Source organism: Pan troglodytes, chromosome 6, assembly GCF_028858775.2.
Source record: "Pan troglodytes isolate AG18354 chromosome 6, NHGRI_mPanTro3-v2.0_pri, whole genome shotgun sequence".
NCBI lineage: Eukaryota > Metazoa > Chordata > Mammalia > Primates > Hominidae > Pan > Pan troglodytes.
In genome coordinates, this window is record NC_072404.2 from 81058670 (window position 1) to 81076851 (window position 18182).

At 47.3% G+C, this 18182-nt stretch overlaps 2 protein-coding genes across 18 annotated transcripts in view; one reads left to right on the plus strand and one right to left on the minus strand.

The window, feature by feature from the left end:
* The window catches only part of LOC751032 (uncharacterized), a 341389-nt gene that overhangs the window by 13906 nt on the left and 309301 nt on the right, over positions 1 to 18182 (plus strand). For all 16 annotated transcript variants that reach the window (XR_010158493.1, XR_010158494.1, XR_010158496.1 and 13 more), the window contains exon 7: positions 17983 to 18166. Coding sequence is in view for 10 of the 16 variants with exons in the window: in XM_063814431.1 (XP_063670501.1) it covers positions 17983 to 18166 (184 nt within the window). In the remaining 6 variants the exon portion in view is untranslated. The remainder of the gene's footprint in view (positions 1 to 17982; positions 18167 to 18182) is intronic.
* LOC129135498 (speedy protein E12-like) lies at positions 1079 to 11206 on the minus strand. Of its 2 annotated transcripts, XM_054655742.2 has the most exons (7): positions 8615 to 11206; positions 7420 to 7638; positions 6340 to 6398; positions 5030 to 5115; positions 2382 to 2625; positions 2155 to 2259; positions 1079 to 1301 (listed from the first exon to the last, which is right to left on the minus strand). In XM_054655742.2, exons 1-6 carry the CDS (start codon positions 8742 to 8744, stop codon positions 2200 to 2202), a joined length of 798 nt encoding a protein of 265 aa, XP_054511717.2. In that variant the 5' UTR covers positions 8745 to 11206; the 3' UTR covers positions 1079 to 1301; positions 2155 to 2199. The 2 variants fall into 2 exon arrangements, with proteins under 2 accessions (XP_054511717.2, XP_054511716.2); XM_054655741.2 differs by having other exon boundaries at positions 1284 to 2259.

Consider the following 18182-nt stretch of genomic DNA (forward strand, 5'->3'; position numbering starts at 1 on the left):
ACATACACTAAATATCAAATAAAAATTTATTTTTACAAGAATTTAGGGGAACTACCACATAGCTATAAATGTAATATATATGTTAACTAAGTATCATAGATAAAAACCATGCTCCCTTCAGCAGCACGTGTAATAATAGATACCAACATTGAAAGGTAAAAGATTTAGGATGAAAAGAATCCTCTCTTAAAAAGGAAAACATAATTATATGTATGTGTATACAACAGTTATAACACCCATCACACAGCTTTATAGAAACAGCATCTATTCAAAAATACCAGTACTTCCAAAATATTTAAAATAATATTTAAAGTAATAATAATATTTAAATAAATAAATATAGTTAATAAATATTTCAATAAATAAAATAATATTTAAATAATTCTATACCCATGTTTTTCAAAATAAACCAATAAAATAGATAGTATATATTAGACGTGTTAGTATATATATCTGAGACATGTTAAAAATCACAACGGAATTCTCACAATTCAGTCACAAACCTAAACAGCAAATAAAAATTTCTATCACCAGAATTATGTTTTTTTCTGGTGGGGAACTACCAATAGCTATAAATAGAAGAGATTATTATGGAAGTATCATAGATAAAAAGAGTGCTCGCTTCAGGAGCACATATAATAATACAGAAAAAAATTTAAAGATAATAAAAGATTTAGGATAAAAAGAATTCTCACTTAAAAATGAAAAGAAAATTATCTTTATGTATATATAACAACTATAACTCTCATCAAAAAACTCTACAGGAACAGCATGTTTTCAAAAGTACAACAATTTCCAAACTATTTGAAATAAACCTATTAATAATTCAATGGCCAACATTTTCCAAACAAACCAATAAAATGCATAGTGTGCATGAAGCTATCTGTTACAGTCTGTGGCACTCATATTTCACAAAGAATTCTGTGCCAATCTGAGCCCCTGCACTGTGCCTTCAAATGCTCCTGGACTGTGGCAAGCAAGTCCGTAAGAAACAGGACCTCCAGGTTCCGTCCCAGGGAGGTTGGCATTCAGCAATATAAAAAGGGAGGTGGTGCCGCAGGAAACGGTGGAACTGGAAACACTCCTGGTTTCTTACTTTTCTCCAAGGACTCCTAGAAGTACCCCACCCCACCCCTGCTCCTTGGAGGACAACGTGATCACTGTATTCAGCTCTGTCAAGAATGGTCCAGGTTCTTCTAGATGATCTGCACAAATGGTTCCTCTCCTCCTTCCTGATGTCTGCCATTAGCACTGGAATAAAGTTCCTGCTGAAAATCCACATCTCCCCTGGGTCCGGTGTTCTGGAAGTGAGAGAGACAATGTCACACCTCAAGGAGGCAGCTCTCTAGACAGGAAGGTTATTCACGTCCCATGTCAAGTCTAGCTAGAGTTCAGAGCAATTGAGAAGTGCAATTTTATCTCCTGCCTTTCATTCTATACCCTGCTTCTGAACCATCGTGTTCAACTGTGAAACTCACACTTTGGTGACCCTGACTCCAAAACTTAATACACCCAAGGTCAGCCCCAGTGCTCTGCTTCATAGCAAGGACTTTGGGTGGGTCTTCCCAGGGAGTAGGGCACCCTCAGAGAATGTGGCTTTGGACTTCATCACAGCTGGGGCCTTTTGTGTCACTTCAGATCTAAACTTGTAACCGTGCTAGATCTGTTTCTAATGTGACAACATCAGGAACCACGAGTCCAGAAGCCTAATCCATAATCCTCCCTCCTCATGACGAAGTCTCATGCTCTGTGCTCAACATGGTTAGCTGCACAAGATGTAAACCAAAGCTTCACTGAACCCTCGACCCAAATCGGTAACTCAAGTGCGTCAATCATAATGAACCTCCCCGAACTCAGTATTTATGATTATTTTTGAGGCAGGGTCTCACTCTGTCACCCGGGCTGGAGTGCAGTGGCAGGATCAGGGCTCCCTGCAGCCCCGACCTCCCAGGCTCCAGCGATCCTCCTGCCTCAGCCTCCTGAGTAGTTGGGAGTAGAGATGCCTCCCACATCGCCTGGCTAATTTTTGTATTTTTGTGGAGAGGGGATCTCGCCACGTTGCCCAGGCTTGAAGCCAGATCAAGCAATTGGGTTCCTTGGATTTCCGAAATAGACCCCAATATTCTGCCTTTACCCCGGAGGATGCAGATGTACCTTCTCTCAGGCCGATGACCTCAGGCCTCCACGGTCCCTGGAGCTCTAGGAAAGGTGGGCGCGATCTCGCGCCCACACCCAGTGCTCTGGGTCATAAGCCTGGATCTGGAAAAACAAATGCGCTTTGAGAAGACGGGGACTCCCCAGGATACCCCTCTCTCCCCTAGTCCAGCCTCCAGCCCACCCGATTCCTCCCCACATCCTCCACGTCCCCAGGCCCCACCCACCTCTTCCAACTCCTCCAGGGAAACCCAAGCCCTGCAGTGCATGTAACAGAAGAAGTGGAACCGATGCTTCCGGAACAAGGCTATCTGAGAGCGGTTCTTCCTGGCCCTCGGGTTCATGTAATGGCATAACTGGAACCAAAGCTCATGGAGCAAGGATATATGAGAGCGGGTCTCCTCGTACAGGAAGCAGATGATGTTTTGTTTGGGGGCCTCGTCGTCCTCCTCCATGTCATTGGCCAGATAGCTGAGGACAGAAATCAGGTTGCTGCTCAGGGGCACCACCAGGAGAGACCTCCGGCTGAGGTCAGCTTCCCAGAGAGGAAGGTAAGGGACCGTCCCTAGCTCAGGACTGGCACCCACCCTGCAGAGAGCCATGCCTTCCTCAGGAGGGCTCTGCTGGACAGAGACCTGATGAAGGGCGTCTCCCACTCCTTCAGGATGGAGACAAAAACCCAACTGGTGACCAAGAGTGGTGGCTTATGCCTGGAATCCCAGCACACTGGGAGGCCGAAGCAGGAGGATCACTTGAGGCCAGGAGTTTGAGACAGGCCTGGGCACCATAGCAAGACCCTCGTCTCTATTAAAAATATAAAAAATACGCCAGACGCGGTGGCTCATGCCTGTAATCCCAGCGCTTTGGAAGGCTGAAGCAGGTGGATTGCTTGAGACCAGGAGTTTGAGACCAGCCTGGTCAACACAGAGGAACCCCATCTATACTAAAAATACAAAAATCAGCCTGGTGCGGTGGCACACCCATTAGTCCTAGCTACTCAAGAGGCTGAAGCATAAGAATTGTGTGAACCCAGGAGGCGGAGGTTGCAGTGAGCCAAGATTGGGCCCCTCCATTCCAGCCTGAGAGACACAGCAACACTCTTGTCTTGATAAATAAATAAATAAATAAATAAATAAGTAAATAACTGTCCAGTTGTGGTGGTACAGCCCTGTAGTCGGAGCTAATCAAGAGGCTGAGGTGGGAGGATCGCTTGAGCCCAGGATATGGAGGCTGCGGTGAGCTATGATCTCACCACTGCACTCCAGCTTAGGGGACAGGGCAAGTCTGTCTCAAAAAAAAAAAAAAAGCAATTGAATACACTGATATTTTGCCAGGACCCTGCCTTCTACAGGCATCTAGTCAAATGGGACTGGGAGTAATCAGGGGAGATGACCTAATCCCAGTGACACATTATAATAGGATGTAACTGGTGAGCTACGGGCATGCAGAAGTTGGAAGATGAGGGAAGGCATCACAGAGGCTGTAGGGTGAACCGACTTCAAGGAATGGGTCCTTCCCTTCAGAACCACATGTGTGCGGGACACCCAGACAGAAAACACAAATGCAAAGTCAAGTGGAGGGCATTTGGAAGGAGCAGTGAAGCCAAGCCAGGAAACACCAAGATGGCGAGCCAGTGTGGTTGTAGAGATTGTAGAGAGGGTGGAATTGGCACTGTGGACCCTGGCCTCGATAGAGAAAGACATCAGCTAAGGAAGTTGTTCAGGTGGGCGGTGAGGTTGTCGTGCTTTGGAAAGATGTTCAGGCTGCACTAGGAAGCCCCTTGGCTTGGGGAGAGACTCCAGGAGACCCCAGCAGGGAGCATTTGACAGTGGATTCGAGTGATGCAAGGGGGACCTGGACTGTGACCTCTGTCACGGGAACCTGGAGGAGGTTGATGGCTTTTGCGGTTGATGTGGGAAGGAGAGAGAGAGAAGAACCGGAAACGTCTGCTTGCTGGGGGAAGTGTCATGTCCGCTCCTCCGCTCCTTTTCTTCTCCCCTTAGGAGCGGTTCATGGTTCCTTTTGTTTTTTGTTCTTTTTTTTTTTTTTTTTTTTTTTTTTTTGAGACGGAGTCTCATTCTGTCGCCCAGGCTGGAGTGCAGTGGTGCGATCTCGGCTCACTGCAAGCTCCGCCTCCCAGGTTCACGCCATTCTCCTCCCTCAGCCTCCCGAGTAGCTGGGACTACAGGCGCCCGCCACCACACCCGGCTAATTTTTGTATTTTTTTTTTTTTAAGTGGAGACAGGGTTTCACCATGTTAGCCAGGATGGTCTCGCTCTCCTGACCTTGTGATCCGCCCACCTCGGCCTCCCAAACTGTTGAGATTACAGGCGTGAGCCACCGCACCTGGCCTGTTTTACTCTTTTATTTGTACACTGGCATTGGAGTTTGTTTTTTTTGCCTGTTTTTTTTTTTTTTTTTTTTTGAGAAAAAGTCTCACTCTGTTGCCCAGGCTGGAGTGCAGTGGCTCAACCTTAGCTTACTGCAACCTCCACCTCCTGGGTTCAAGGGGTTCTCTTGCCTCAGCCTCCCAAGTAGCTTGGATAACAGGTGCACACCAACATGCCCGACTGATTTTTCTATTTTTAGTAGAGACGGGATTTTGCCATGTTGGCCAGGCTGGTCTCAAACTCCTGACCTCAGGTGATCCGCTTGCCTCGGCCTCCCAAAGTGCTGGGATTACAGGCCTGAGCCACCACGCCCAGCCTGAGTTTCTTTTTAGAGACAACAGTCTAAGATACTACAATCCTGTCTTTTTTGTACACAGAATAAAGAGGACAAATAGGTGAAAGAATAAAAGAAAGGCTGCAATCCCACTTCCCCCGCTGTCCCAGGGCATTGGATATTGATGGATAGGAGGCAGCAAACCACTCACAGAGCCAGGAAGAAATGAATGCGTTGGTATTGCCAGGAGGGGAGGCCGGCCCGGCTGAAATACGCTATGACCATAGCCAGGAGATACTGATGGAGAGAAAGGAACACAGAGAGGGAGAGGTCACATCTTGGGAGAGGAAGATTGTGGAGATAGTGGAATGGGGGTCTGGGGAGGGGTTGCCCATCAGAGAAGGGACCTCAGCATTGGGGTGACTGTGCTCATGTGGAAATTGCGGGGTGGAGGGGTATTCGAAGGTCGGATGCAAATCCGAGAAGCCGGAGGAAGGGTTTTCGGTGATGCTCCCAGGATGGTGGGCTCCGATAGGATCTTGGGAGGGGGTGTGTCTAGGTCGGCTGGTGTCAGGAGGGTCTTTTGTGTGCCAGGCAGAGAACTGTCCCAAGGAGCTGAGAGTAGAGGGCCCAGGAGCTTCAGGACTGCAGCCAGACTGTGGCCCAGGGCTCAGATCCCAAAGGACCCATAGGAGAGGCAGAGGCCACTCATTCACTCTGCAAGAGACCAGCAGAGTCCTGAGGGAGATGCTGACAAATCATAAAAAGACAAAGAATAGCCGGGAGTGGCAGCTCAAGCCTGTGATCCCAGTACTTTTTGAGAGGTGGAGACAGGAGGATCACATGAGCCCAACAGTTGGAGAACAACCTGGGCAACACAGCGAGACCCTGTTTCTACGAAGATTTCAAAAATTCGTTGAGCATGGTAGCATGTGCCTAGTCCCAGCTCCTCAGGAGTCTAAGGAAAGAGGATTGCTTGAGCCCAGGAATTAGAGTGAGCTATGATCATGCCACTGTACTCCATCCTGGGGAGCAGAGCTGGACTCTGTCTCAGAAAAAAAACTGTGTGGGTGCCAAGACTCAAGACCATGGGAGCTGGTCGGACACAGTGCTGATGTCTGTAATCTCAGCACTTTGGGAGGCCAAGGCGGGTGGATCACCTGAGGTCAGGTGTTCGGGACCAATCTGGCCAACAGGGCAAAACCCCGTCTCTACTAAAAACACAAAAATTAGCCAGGCGTGGTGGTTCATGTTTGTAATCCCAGCTGCTTGGAGGCTGAGGCACGAGAATCGCTTGAACCCAGGAGGCATCAGCTGCAGTGAGTCAAGACCGAGACACTGCCCTCCAGCCTGGGCAACAGAGCAAGACTGTGTCTCACAAAACAAAAACAAAAACAAAAACAAAAACTGTAGGAGCATCTGGTGGGAGGTGGTGGAGGGAGAACTGTGGGTTTGGAAGCTGCGCCCTCCCCCTGGCCGTGCATTAGAACAGGAACACAGTTACATAGAGAACAACCTTACCTTGTCCGACACCCTCAGATCTTTGTCCCAGGCCAGGAATCTTTTAATGACAGGATCCTCTGTGATTAGAGAGCAGATATCAGCGTGAGAAGCAGGACAGGGTTTCCGTGGGAGCAGCAGGGCAGTGAGGAGAAGTGTGCCTCCCGGGGGAAAGTCTCAGGATTGTGGCCGCGGGTGAGGTGGATGGGAGAGGGGAGAATGACTTTCACTGGGCAAGGGAGAGAGGCTCCTGCTCTGAGACTCCCCTGAGAAGAGGCCGAAGGAGGCCCTGGGTGTGAGAATCTACAGGATGTAGAGCTGGGAATCAGCCAGGATCCCCTCCAGCAGACACGGAGGGACCACTGCAGAGTCATAAAGGAATTCCCATCATTTCCTCATGAGGCAGTCACACATGAGGGTGTGACCATGGCCTTGGTATCCCTCACTATGCATGGAAACACTTAGGTTTAGAAAAGTCAGTAAGAAACATTAAGTTTCAGAGGGCACAGCTGAAACCACTTTTTTGATTTTTGATTTTGTTTTTCTTTATTTGATTTTTATTTTTATTTATTTATTAATTTATTTTGAGACAGAGTCTTGCTCTGTGGGCCAGGCTGGAATGCATTGGCCTGATCTTGGCTCACTGCAACCTCTGCCTCCTGGGTTTAAGCAATTCTCCTGTCTCAGCCTCCCGAGTAGCTGGAACTACAGGGATGAGCTACTGTGCCCAGCCTTGGTTTTTCTTTTGACGCAGACTTTTGCTCTGTCACCCAGGCTGGAGTGCAGTGGTGCAGTCATAGCTCACTGCAGCCTCAAAGTCCTGAGTTCAAGCAATCCTCTTGCCTCAGCCTCCCAACGTGCTGGGATCTCAGGCGGGAGCCACAGCGCCTGGCCCAAAACCAAGCTTTCTTATCCCAAGCACCGACCTTTATCAAGTCTACCTAATCCTCTGTTGTCTCCTAAGTGTGATCACTTCAGAGTCCTCCCGCATGGAGAGCTCACCCACTGGGGCATATTTTTCCCATTGGAAAAGTGTGGTTATTGGAAGTTTCCTCTTTAGAAAGAACAGGATTGGAGGTGCTCTCTGGGGTGTCCTCCTACCAAGCAGCCTGTTGAAGGCCTCGTAGTACTCAGGGAGCACGAGCGACACTCGCCGTCGCTTCGCCTTCATCTTGAGGCCACACAGCGTCTCCGCCACCCAGGTCTCCTCAGGCTCAGGGGCGAGCTCCTGCTCTGGCTCATCGTCAGATTCATCCAAACACTCCCTCTTCCTTTTCCAGCCAAGGGACCTACGTGGGGGGCTGGGATCTACCCCAGGGGCTGAGTAAAGAAACCAGGCCACCGTGTAATGCTTCTGCAACTGATCACGTTAGACCCCGACCCCAAACCCCAAACCACTCTCCATCCTCCCCAGCCTCGCAGACTGCTGGCTTCTCCAAGCCACCTTTCTGACTTTCTCCTCTGCTCAACCCCATGTGCCACTCCTTCCCCTCCCCATTCTTCCCTCTCTCTGTCCTCAGAACACTGCCTCATATCCTTCCCTGGTCCCTGGCTCTCTGAGTCCCTCTTTTTTTTTTTTTGTTTCGAGACAGAATCTTGCTTTGTCACCCAGGCTGGAGTGTAGTGGTGCAATCTCAGCTCACTGCAACATCCATCTCCCGGATTCCAGTTATTCTCCTGCCTCAGCCTCTCAGGTAGCTGGGATTACAGGTGCCTGCCATAATGCCCAGCTCAATTTTGTACTTTTAGTAGAGACAGGGTTTCACCATGTTGGCCAGGCTGGTCTCAAACTCCTGGCCTCAAGTGATCCGCCTGCCTTGGCTTCCCAAAGTGCTGGGATTACAAGTGTGAGCCACTGCACCCAGCCTGAATTTCTCCATTCTTCCCACACACCCTCCCCAGGTTCTCCTTCCTGACCTCTGACCCTTCTTTTTTTCTTCCTCTTTTTTTTTTTTTTGAGACAGCATCTCACTCTGTCACCCAGACTGGAGTGCAGTAGCACAATCTCGGCTCACTGCAACCTCTTCCTCCCAGGCTCAAGTGATTCTCCTGTCTCAGCCTCCCAAGTAGCTGGGATTATAGGCACACACCACTACCGCCTGGCTAATTTTTGTACTTTTAGTAGAGATGGGGTTTCACCATGTTGGCCAGGCTGGTCTTGAACTCCTGACCTCAGGTGATCTGCCCGCCTCAGCCTCCCAAAGTGTTGGGGTTACAGGGGTGAGCCACCACGCCTGGCCCCCTTCCTTCGTCTTAGTCAATCCTATGCCACCTCTTCTTCCTCCAGTCCCCTCACCTGATGGTCCCGACACTTCATCATCCACCACCTCCTGGAGGGGGTACCCTGAGGTGCTCCGCTGGGGGCTCTGCTCTTCCTGGGGCTGCGGTTGATGGCTCATGATGATCTTTCCCAAAATCTGTCCCATCTCACCGAACCTAGTCTCTGTTCTGTCCTTGGTCTTCTTCTGGACACTGCTGGGATCCAGAAGAGTGTGTTATCAATTCTCGAGGCTGGGAGAAGTCAGGAGTGGAGAACAGCTCTGAGAAGTTACTGTTGTCCAACTGAACTGCCAGGTGCCGACAGAGTCCGGTCCCTCCAATCAGGAAGGTCGGAATCTCTGATGTCATCGTTCATGCCAACCTGGCAACTAGTTTGAACAAAAACACATGTAACTGCCAGGCTGATCTCTTGTCCTGGAGATCCTGGGTGAATGGTATCTCCTGCCACTGTCCCAACCTCAGACCACTGTCCAAAAGCATCTTCAGGGTCTCCGCATCCCTCTGTTCCCTGTCCCAGCAGAGGCTGTGTCCTCTCCGCTCAAAGCTTGAAGCGTATTGGGGTCTCCTCTTCTCTGTACATGCCCGTTTCAGAGTCCGGTCTGGTGGGAGAGGGATCAGGATGGGAAAGAAAAGTAGGGTAAGCAGAAACGATGAAACCTTACAAGAGTGAGATTATCATGTACAAGAGATCCCAGGAACATTGACTTGATGAAAAAGTCACATCAGAGCACTCAATTTGGCAGAGCTTTTCTGCCGAATGTCTACTGACATTCACTGTCTGAGATTCTGTACTGGGGGTACACGCGTCCTCTGCCCTAAGGCATCTTTGAGTCCAAGAGATATTTTGAGGACTGGAAATCATAGGAAACTGCCCATGAGTTCACACATATTTCCAATGGTGTCCCCAATTTCAGGGAGTCCACGGATCACCTAAAGCCAGCCCCTCCAGTTTGGCTAAGAAACTCTATATATCAAGTTTTGTATCATATGTATTGCTCTTAACTCAGAAAATTCCACCATTTTTGGCAGTGGTTTATTTATTTATACCATTGAAGGAAATGGTTTATTTATGAATCTATATTATGGATATTCTATAAGATACTGGGTGTACAAAAAGACTAAGTCGAAAAATCTCAGCTGTGCACAGTGGCTCATGCTTGTAATCCCATCTCTTTGGGTGGCCAAGGGAGGAAGACTGCCTGAGGCCAGCAGTTCAAGACCAGTATAGGCAACATAGCAAGAGCCCATCTCTAAAACAAAACAAAACAAAACAAAACAAAATTAGCCAGGTGTCGTGGCTGGCACCTGTGTTCCAACAACTTGAGAGACTGAGGTGGCAGGAGGATTGCTTGAGCCTAGGAGTTAGGGGCTGCGGTGAGCTGTGATCGTGACACCGCACTCCAGTCTGGGCAACACAGCAAGACCTTGTGTCAAAAAAATTCTTTTAATTAAATATAAAAGAGTTTCATGACATTCAGAGACCATCCAAAGAACCTGTGGGTTCCGGCCAGGCACAGTGGCTCACACCTGTAATCCCAGCGCTTTGGGAGGCCATAGCAGGTGGATCGCTTGAGGTCAGGAGTTTAAGAGCAGCCTGGCCAACATGGTGAAACCCCATCTCTTCTAAAAATACAAAAAATGAGTCAGGCATGGTGGTGGGTGCCTGTAATCCCAGCCACTCAGGAGGCGGGGGCAGCAGAATGGCTTAAACTTGGGAGGCGGAGGTTGCAGTGACCCAAGGTTGCACCATTGCACTCCAGCCTGGGCAACAAGAGCAAAACTACATGTCAAAAAAAAAAAAAAAAAAAAAAAGAGAACCTGTGGATGAGTTCCCACATGGCTTCCTAACGGGCTGCGGCTCTCCTAGGAGTCTCTCGCTCATGGGAAAGGCACAAACTGAATGCGGAAGGAAATCCCATTGCTGTGGAAGTCCCATTGTTAGGAAGCTCTGCTTTTCTGGAGTTCAAATTTGCATTCATGACGCTTGAAACCGTCAGAGCTGGGTGTGTCCTCCTACAACAAATCACTTTACTCTCTCTCTCTCCTAGTTAACAGGCTTTCAAATATTAGAACATCCATGTTCTGACCTCATTAAAATTGCTCTTTTGTGGAATGAAAAGCTCTGATTTAACCCGTCTTTAAGCCTGGTATGCATATTCCTCTCTGTTCCGGCCACCTTGTCTAGACACACTACACTGAGGCAGTGCCCATCTTAGATGATGTTGATACATTGTCAAAAAATGGGCAAACCAGGTGCGGTGGCTCACACTTGTAATCCCAGCACTTTTGGAAGCCGATGCCGACAGATAACCAGAGGTGAGGAGGTTGAGATCAGCCTGGCCAACATGGTGAAACCTGTCTGTTTTTCTGTAAAAATACAGAAACAATGAGCTGGGCGTGGGAGTGCACTTCTGTAATCCCAGCTACTTGTGGGGCTGAGGCAGGAGAATCACTTGAACCGGGAAGGTGGAGGTTCCAGTGAGCCGAGATCACGACACTACACTCCAGCCTGGGCGACAGAGTGAGACTCCGACTCAAAAAAAAAAAAAAGTGCCAGACAGCCCAGGTTTGGTCTGATATGTTCAGAAAAAAGCAAAACAGTCACCTCTCACCTTTTCTTTTCCTGCAATGATGCCGTTTAATACAACAATGGCTGTAGGTATGCTGCAGAAATATTCAAGTGAAACAGAAGGGCTTTCCTGGCTGGACACAGCGGTCACTCCTGCAATCCCAACACTTTGGTTGGCTAAGGTGGGAGGATTTCTTGCGGCCAGGAGTTCGAGGCTGCAGTGAGCTGTGATCCACCACTGCATTCCAGGCTGGGCATCAGAGTGAGGCCTCTCTCTAAAAAAAACCCTTCACTCCCCAAAAAAAGGGATTCTCAAATACCAGCCTTTCAGCATGAGGATCACATGGAGGAACATTAAGACACAGATGCTGGGACCCAGCCCTATTGATTGTAATTTAAAAACTGAGGTGAGGCCTGATTTAGCTCCGTCATTGGAATCCATTCAGATTTGAAATTCTCTGAGTTGGACAGTGCAAGAGAGATCCTAAAGAAAGCAAAGTCACTGTGGACTGAAATGAGCTGACAAGGTTTTCTGAGCGTGGTGAAATATGATCTGGGCCTCGCTTGGGAGGGCTGTGGCCAGGCCTTGAGTCCGTGGCTCGGTGGGGCCTTCTGAAACAGCCTCCAAGCTGCGCCCCCCCCCCTTCATTTGCTAGTGGATGACCCCCTCCAGCAGCTTTGGTGCTGATGGGAATAAGTCGACCTGCAGCGGAAGTTCAGCCCAAGTCTCAGCCCAGCAGCTTCTCCACACCTGTCCGGGGTCTGGTCATGCTGCCGTCTCTGCGGTTCTCTGCGGAGTCGTGGTTTCTGTACCTTGAAGAGAACTTTCCCTTTGGGACCCAGAAACCCAGTGAATCCTCAGGAAAAAAGGGAATGAAATTACTGAAGACAACTCTGTGGCGGGGAGATGGAAAAGAGGCTCTCTCTTTTTTTTTTTCCTAATATTTTGAGACAGAGTTTCGCTTTTGTCACCCAGGCTGCAGTGCAGTGGCTCCATCTCGGCTCACTGCAACCTCTGCCTCCCAGGTTCAAGTGATTCTCCTGCCTCAGCCTCCCGAGTAGCTGAGATTACAGGCACCCACCACCACTCCCGCCTAATTTTTGTATTTTTTTAGTAGGGACAGGGTTTCGTCATGTTTGCCAGGCTGGTCTTGAACACCTGACTTCAAATGATCCGCCCGCCTCTGCCTCTCAAAGTGCTAGGAATACAGGCATAAGACACTGCACCCGGCCTGTTTTTGTTTTTTAGAGACAAGGTCTCTGTTGCCTTGGCTGGGGTGCAGTGGTACAATCAGCTCTCTGTTGCCTCCTGGGCTCAAGCAATCCTCTTCTCTCAGCCTCCCAAGTAGCTGAGACTACAGGTGCATGCCTGTAGTAGATATAGCATCTTGCTCTGTTGCCCAGACTGGTCTTGAACTCTTGGTCACAAGCGATCCTCTTGCCTTGGCCTCTCAAAGTGCTGGAATTACACGCGTGAGCCATTGAGCCCAACCAGATAAGATGATCTTTAAGGGCCCTTCCCATGGTACCATATCCAAGTCAGCGAGACTGTGGCTATAGCAAGTTTAACATAACCAGATACGCTAGTATTCTGGGCTGCATGGTGTGCCCCCCACCCCTAATTCGTGTATTGAAGCCATGACCCTCCAGACCTTAGAGGTGACCTTATTGGAACCAGAGTCTTTACAGAGGTGATCAAGTTAAAATGAGGTCACTAGAGGCCAGGCACGGTGGCTCACACCTGTAATCCCAGCACTTTGGGAGGCCGAGGCAGGCAGATAATGAGCCCAAGAGACCGAGACCATGATGTCCAACATGGTGAAACCCTGTCTCTACTAAAAATACAAAAATTAGCCAGGCGTGGTGGTGTGGGCCTGTAGTCCCGGCTACTCAGGAGGCTGAGGCAAGAGAATCACTTGAACCCGGAAGGCAGAGATTGCAGTCAGCCAAGATCATGCCACTACACTCCAGCCTGGGTGACAGAGTGAGACTCTATCTCAAAAAAATAAAAATTAAAAAACTAAAAACCTACAGCACGGCCTTTTACATAATGCAATGGTTTGGTAAGCACATGCACCCCAGGGAGGTAGTGGCAGATTCAGTCAACCTTCCCAGCAGCGTGGAGACGCAGTCAGGCATAGCAGGTGTTGATGTGGTTTGAACCCACAGCTTGGCTCAAATCCACACTCCCCTACTTAGTACCGAGTGAAGCCACTTACCCTCTAAGTGCCTTACTTTTCTTTTCTTTTCTTTTCTTTTTTCTTTTTTCGAGATAGAGTCTCGCTCTGTCACCCAGGCTGGAGTGCAGTGGCATGATCTTGGCTCACTGCAAACTTCGCCTTCCAGGTTCAAGCAATTCTCCTGCCTCAGCCTCCCAAGTAGCTGGGATTACAGGTGCCCACCACCATGCCGGGCTAATTTTTGTATTTTTGATAGAGATGGGGTTTCACCATAGTGCCCAGGCTGGTGTCGAACTCCTGACCTCAAGTGATCTGTCTGCCTCGGCCTCCCAAAGTACTAGGATTAGAGGCATGAGCCACCACACCTGGCCACTTTTCTTATCTATATTTGTTATGTGGATGACTTGTGTTAACGCAAATAAGATGCTGCTCGTCATCTTTAAAGAAAATAGGTGGCAACCTGTTATAGCAAGTCCTGTTTTTATTTGTACTTATGAGGCTTTAATTAAACGCTAAGAATTAAAATGCACATAATATTAGACTTTACCTCACAAACTGGCTTCAATTATTCGATGAGACTTATATGTATTACTTAAATGAGGTTAAATTTAACCTTTAAAAAATGATTTATTGTGGCTGGGCACAGTGGCTCACACCTGTAATCCCAGCACTTTGGGAGGCCAAGGCAGACGGATCACTTGAGGCCAGGAGTTGAAGACCAGCCTGACCAACACGGCAAAACCCCATCTCCGCTAAAAATACAAAAATTAGCCAGGCATGGTGGTGCACACCTGTAATCCTAGCTACTCAGGAGCCTGAGACACAAGAATCGCTTGAACCCGGGAGGCAGAGGTTGCAAGGAGGTGAGATCACACCACTGCACTCCAGCCTGGGCAGTAGAGTGAGGCTCTGCCTTAAAACAAAGAAAAATGATTTTGGGGGATGATGGGGTGTCACTATGTTGACCAGGCTTGTCTCAAACTCCTTGCCTCAAGCAATCCACCCACCTCAGCCTCCCAAGTAGCTGGAATTACAGGCACATGCCACCACGCCTGGCTAATGTGTGTGTGTGTGTGTGTGTGTGTGTGTGTGTGTGTGTGTGTGTGTGTGTAGAAACAAGGTCTTACTGTGTTGTTTAAGCTGCTCTCAAACTCCTGGGCTCAAGTGATCCTCCCACCTCGGCCTCCCAAAGCATTGGAATTACAGGTGTGAGCCACCTCACTGAGCCCTCCACCTTTCAGCTGAACGCAGAAAAGTACAATCTTTTAACCCAAAGCGTTCCTCACACTTAGGGTCAGGAAGAGCCCTTCATGCCCTGGAGGCAACTACTAACCCTCTGCTAAACACTCTGACTCTGGGTGTGAGAAACACACCTACTGTGCCCCACATATTTTTCCAAATACAACTTAATTTAGCCTTCACGACAACCCTGGAGTGAAGGATCATTAACTTTATTTCATAGATGTGGAAACTGAGACTCAGAGGCAGGAAATGACCTCCTTCTGGAGGCTGCAAATTCTTTGATGCTCCTTTGATCAACAGGTGGGAGCTGGCCAGAGGTGGTGGCTCACACCTATAATCCCAGCACTTTGGGAGGCCAAGGTGGGAGGATTGACTGAGGCCAGGAGTTTGAAACTAGCCTGGGCAACATAGCAAGACCTCATCTCTACAAAAAATACACAAATTAGCAGGGTGTGGTGGTGCACACCTGTAGTCGCAGCCACTCGGGAGGCTGAAGTGGTAGCATTGCTTGAGCCCAGGAGGTTGAGGCTGGAGTGAGCCATGATCAAGCCACTGCTCTCCAGCCGAGGAGATGGAGATAGACCCTGTCTCAAACAACAACAAAAAAATAGGTGAGGGTCAGCCAGGCATGGTGGCTCACGCCTGTAATCCTAGAACTTTGGGAGGCCAAGGTGGGAGGATTGCTTGAGACCAGGACTTCAAGACCAGCCTGGGCAGCCTAGCAAGATCCCATATATCCAGGCCTCAAATAATCCGCCCACCTTGACCTTTCACTTAGCATAACATCCCCAAGTTCAATCATAGTGTTACAAGTGACAGGATCTCCTTATTTTTAAGGCTGAATTAAATACTCCATTGTATGTATATATCACATTTTCTTTATCCATTCATGTGCGGATGGACATTTTTTTCTTGCTCCTTTAAAATAAGTTCACTATCTATTAGCCTGGGCAACGTGGCAAGACCCCATGTCCACAAACAATAAAAACGATTAGCTGGGTGTGGTGGTCTGTGCCCCGTAGTCCCAGCTACTCAGGAGGCTGAGGCAGGGGAGCACTTGAACCTGGAAGGTGGAGGCCACAGTGAGCCATGATCACACCACTGCACTCCAGCCTGGGTGGCAGTGGTGTCTTCAAGAAAGAAATAATAAAATAAAATAATTTCATCATTTATCTCACCTAAATATGTATTCTTGAATACTATTGTTTTGCCTGGTCTTTTTTTTTTTTTTTTTTTTTTTGAGACGGAGTCTTGCTCTGTTGCCCAGGCCGGAGTGCAGTGGTGCGTTCTCGGCTCACTGCAAGCTCCGTCTCCTGGGTTCACGCCATTCTCCTGCCTCAGCCTCCCGAGTAGCTGGGACTACAGGTGCCCGCCACCACGTCCGGCTAATTTTTTGTATTTTTAGTAGAGACAGGGTTTCACCGTGTTAGCCAGGATGGTCTCAATCTCCTGACCTCGTGATCCGCCTGCCTCAGCCTTCCAAAGTGCTGGGATTACAGGCATGAACCACCGCGCCCGGCCCCCGTTCTCCTTACTGGGTATGTTAAAATTATTTCTTTCAAAGGGAAAGGCTGGTCAAAGTGCAACGGTCTTTACAACTAATTGATCACAACCAGTTACAGATTTTTTTGTTCCTTCTCCACTCCAACTGCTTCACTTGACTAGCATAAGAGAAAAAAAAAAAAGAGGAAAGAAAGAAAATGCTAAACTATTTAATCTGGGCTAGTAAATAGCCAGAAAGAACTTTATAAAAGTGAAATATACAAAATGACACTAGTATGTTTAACTAAAAGTCTAGTTATGACACTTAAATTTGCACATGTTATAGATAATATCAATATAAAAACTGATAGCATGGGTCCATTTTTAATAAATATATAAATATTTTAAACTTTCTAGATCTAAAGCTTAAGGACTATGGAGTGGATCTCATTGAAGTTTCAGGCAATGGATGTGGGGTAGAAGAAGAAAAGTTCGAAGGCTTAAGTAAGTTAACTTTTTCTAATCCTATTATAAAATAATTGGGCCACATGTCTTAGAATTTTGAGTAACACTGTCTTGGGAAACAAAAACAGTTTTTTTAAAGCCAGTTACTAGATATCATGTATGTTTATTTTTATAGCACTTGAAATATCTTAGTCCTTACTTTATACTCTCTTTCAGCTCTGAAACATCACACATCTAAGATTCAAGAGTTTGCCGACGTACCTCAGGTTGAAACTTTTGGCTTTCGGGGGGAAGCTCTGAGCTCACTTTGTGCACTGAGGTGATAAAATATTTTTATCCATTCACTTGACCCCTTAGAAAAACCTCTCTGAAAATTAATTGGAATCATTATTATTTACAATTTTCTGTCTCAATATCTCAGCTTCTAGCTTCTGAATTCTGTTTTGTCTCACTGCCAATCTAAGTCCTAGTACTTCTGAAATGTGAGCAATAAATGAATGAAATGAAGCAAATAGTATTGTTAAAAAAATTGGTTACCCTTATTAGAACAGTAGCTTCTCAATTTGAACATAACATATAGGTAATAAATGATAGTTACCATTGGTTTTCATTATCAATTTTTAGGGAAACATTTCACCAAAGCACTACTTAATTATAGCACAGATACTAAATTTTTATAAATAACTACATGCACACACACACACGCACACACACATATATATATATACATACATATATATATATATATTTTTTAGAGTCACACACTGTCACCCAGGCTGGAGTGCAGTGGCACAGTCTCAGCTCACTGCAATCTCTGCCTCCCAGGTTCAAGTGATTCTTGTGCCTCAGCCTCCTGAAGAGCTTGGACTATAGCGTGCACCACCACTCTTGGCTAATTTTTGTATTTTTAATAGAGGTGGGGTTTTGCCATGTTGCCCAGGCTGGTCTGGAACTCCAGGCCTCAAGTGATCTGCCCTCCTTGGCCTCCCAAAGTGCTGGAATTACAGGCACGAGCCACCGCACCCTGCCCTACATATACATTTTAATTATAATATCTTTTGGATTCTTTAAAAAAAAAATTTAAAAATTTTAAAAAATTCTTTAAAAAAATTCTTTTAAAAATTTTTGTTTGAAGAGTAATAACAAAACAAATCTCTGAGAATCAATAAATCTTGAGATCATTTATGGTTTTGCAATTCAACCTGAAAAACGAAGTCAAAGTTTTTATCAAAACAAAGCATGTTTAGTGCTCTCTGTCTCACTGTCTTTTAGATGCCAAACCTTAGATTTTATGATGACTCCTCAACTGTTAGATCTCAGTTATCTCAGAGGGATCATCAGCTTTTTAAGAAAGTTTTGAGAGAAAAGCAAGTGAAGAAAAGAGTAGTCAGTGCCCAACATCACGGATCTCTCACTGAACACACCATGCCTGGTATTCTCTCACAGCGATGTCACCATTTCTACCTGCCACGTATCGGCGAAGGTTGGGACTCGACTGGTGTTTGATCACGATGGGAAAATCATCCAGAAAACCCCCTACCCCCACCCCAGAGGGACCACAGTCAGCGTGAAGCAGTTATTTTCTACGCTACCTGTGCGCCATAAGGAATTTCAAAGGAATATTAAGAAGGTACAGTAAATTAATC

Coding starts and splice junctions, on each gene's coding strand:
- LOC129135498 (XM_054655742.2), bottom strand. CDS start 8,744: ATGGGACAGATTTTGGGAAAGATCATCATGAGCCATCAACCGCAGCCC. Junction 6,399..7,419: donor GGCCTTCAACAGGCTGCTTG/GTAGGAGGACAC, acceptor CTCTAATCACAG/AGGATCCTGTCATTAAAAGA. Junction 2,260..2,381: donor CCCTGGAGGAGTTGGAAGAG/GTGGGTGGGGCC, acceptor TTGTTTTTCCAG/ATCCAGGCTTATGACCCAGA.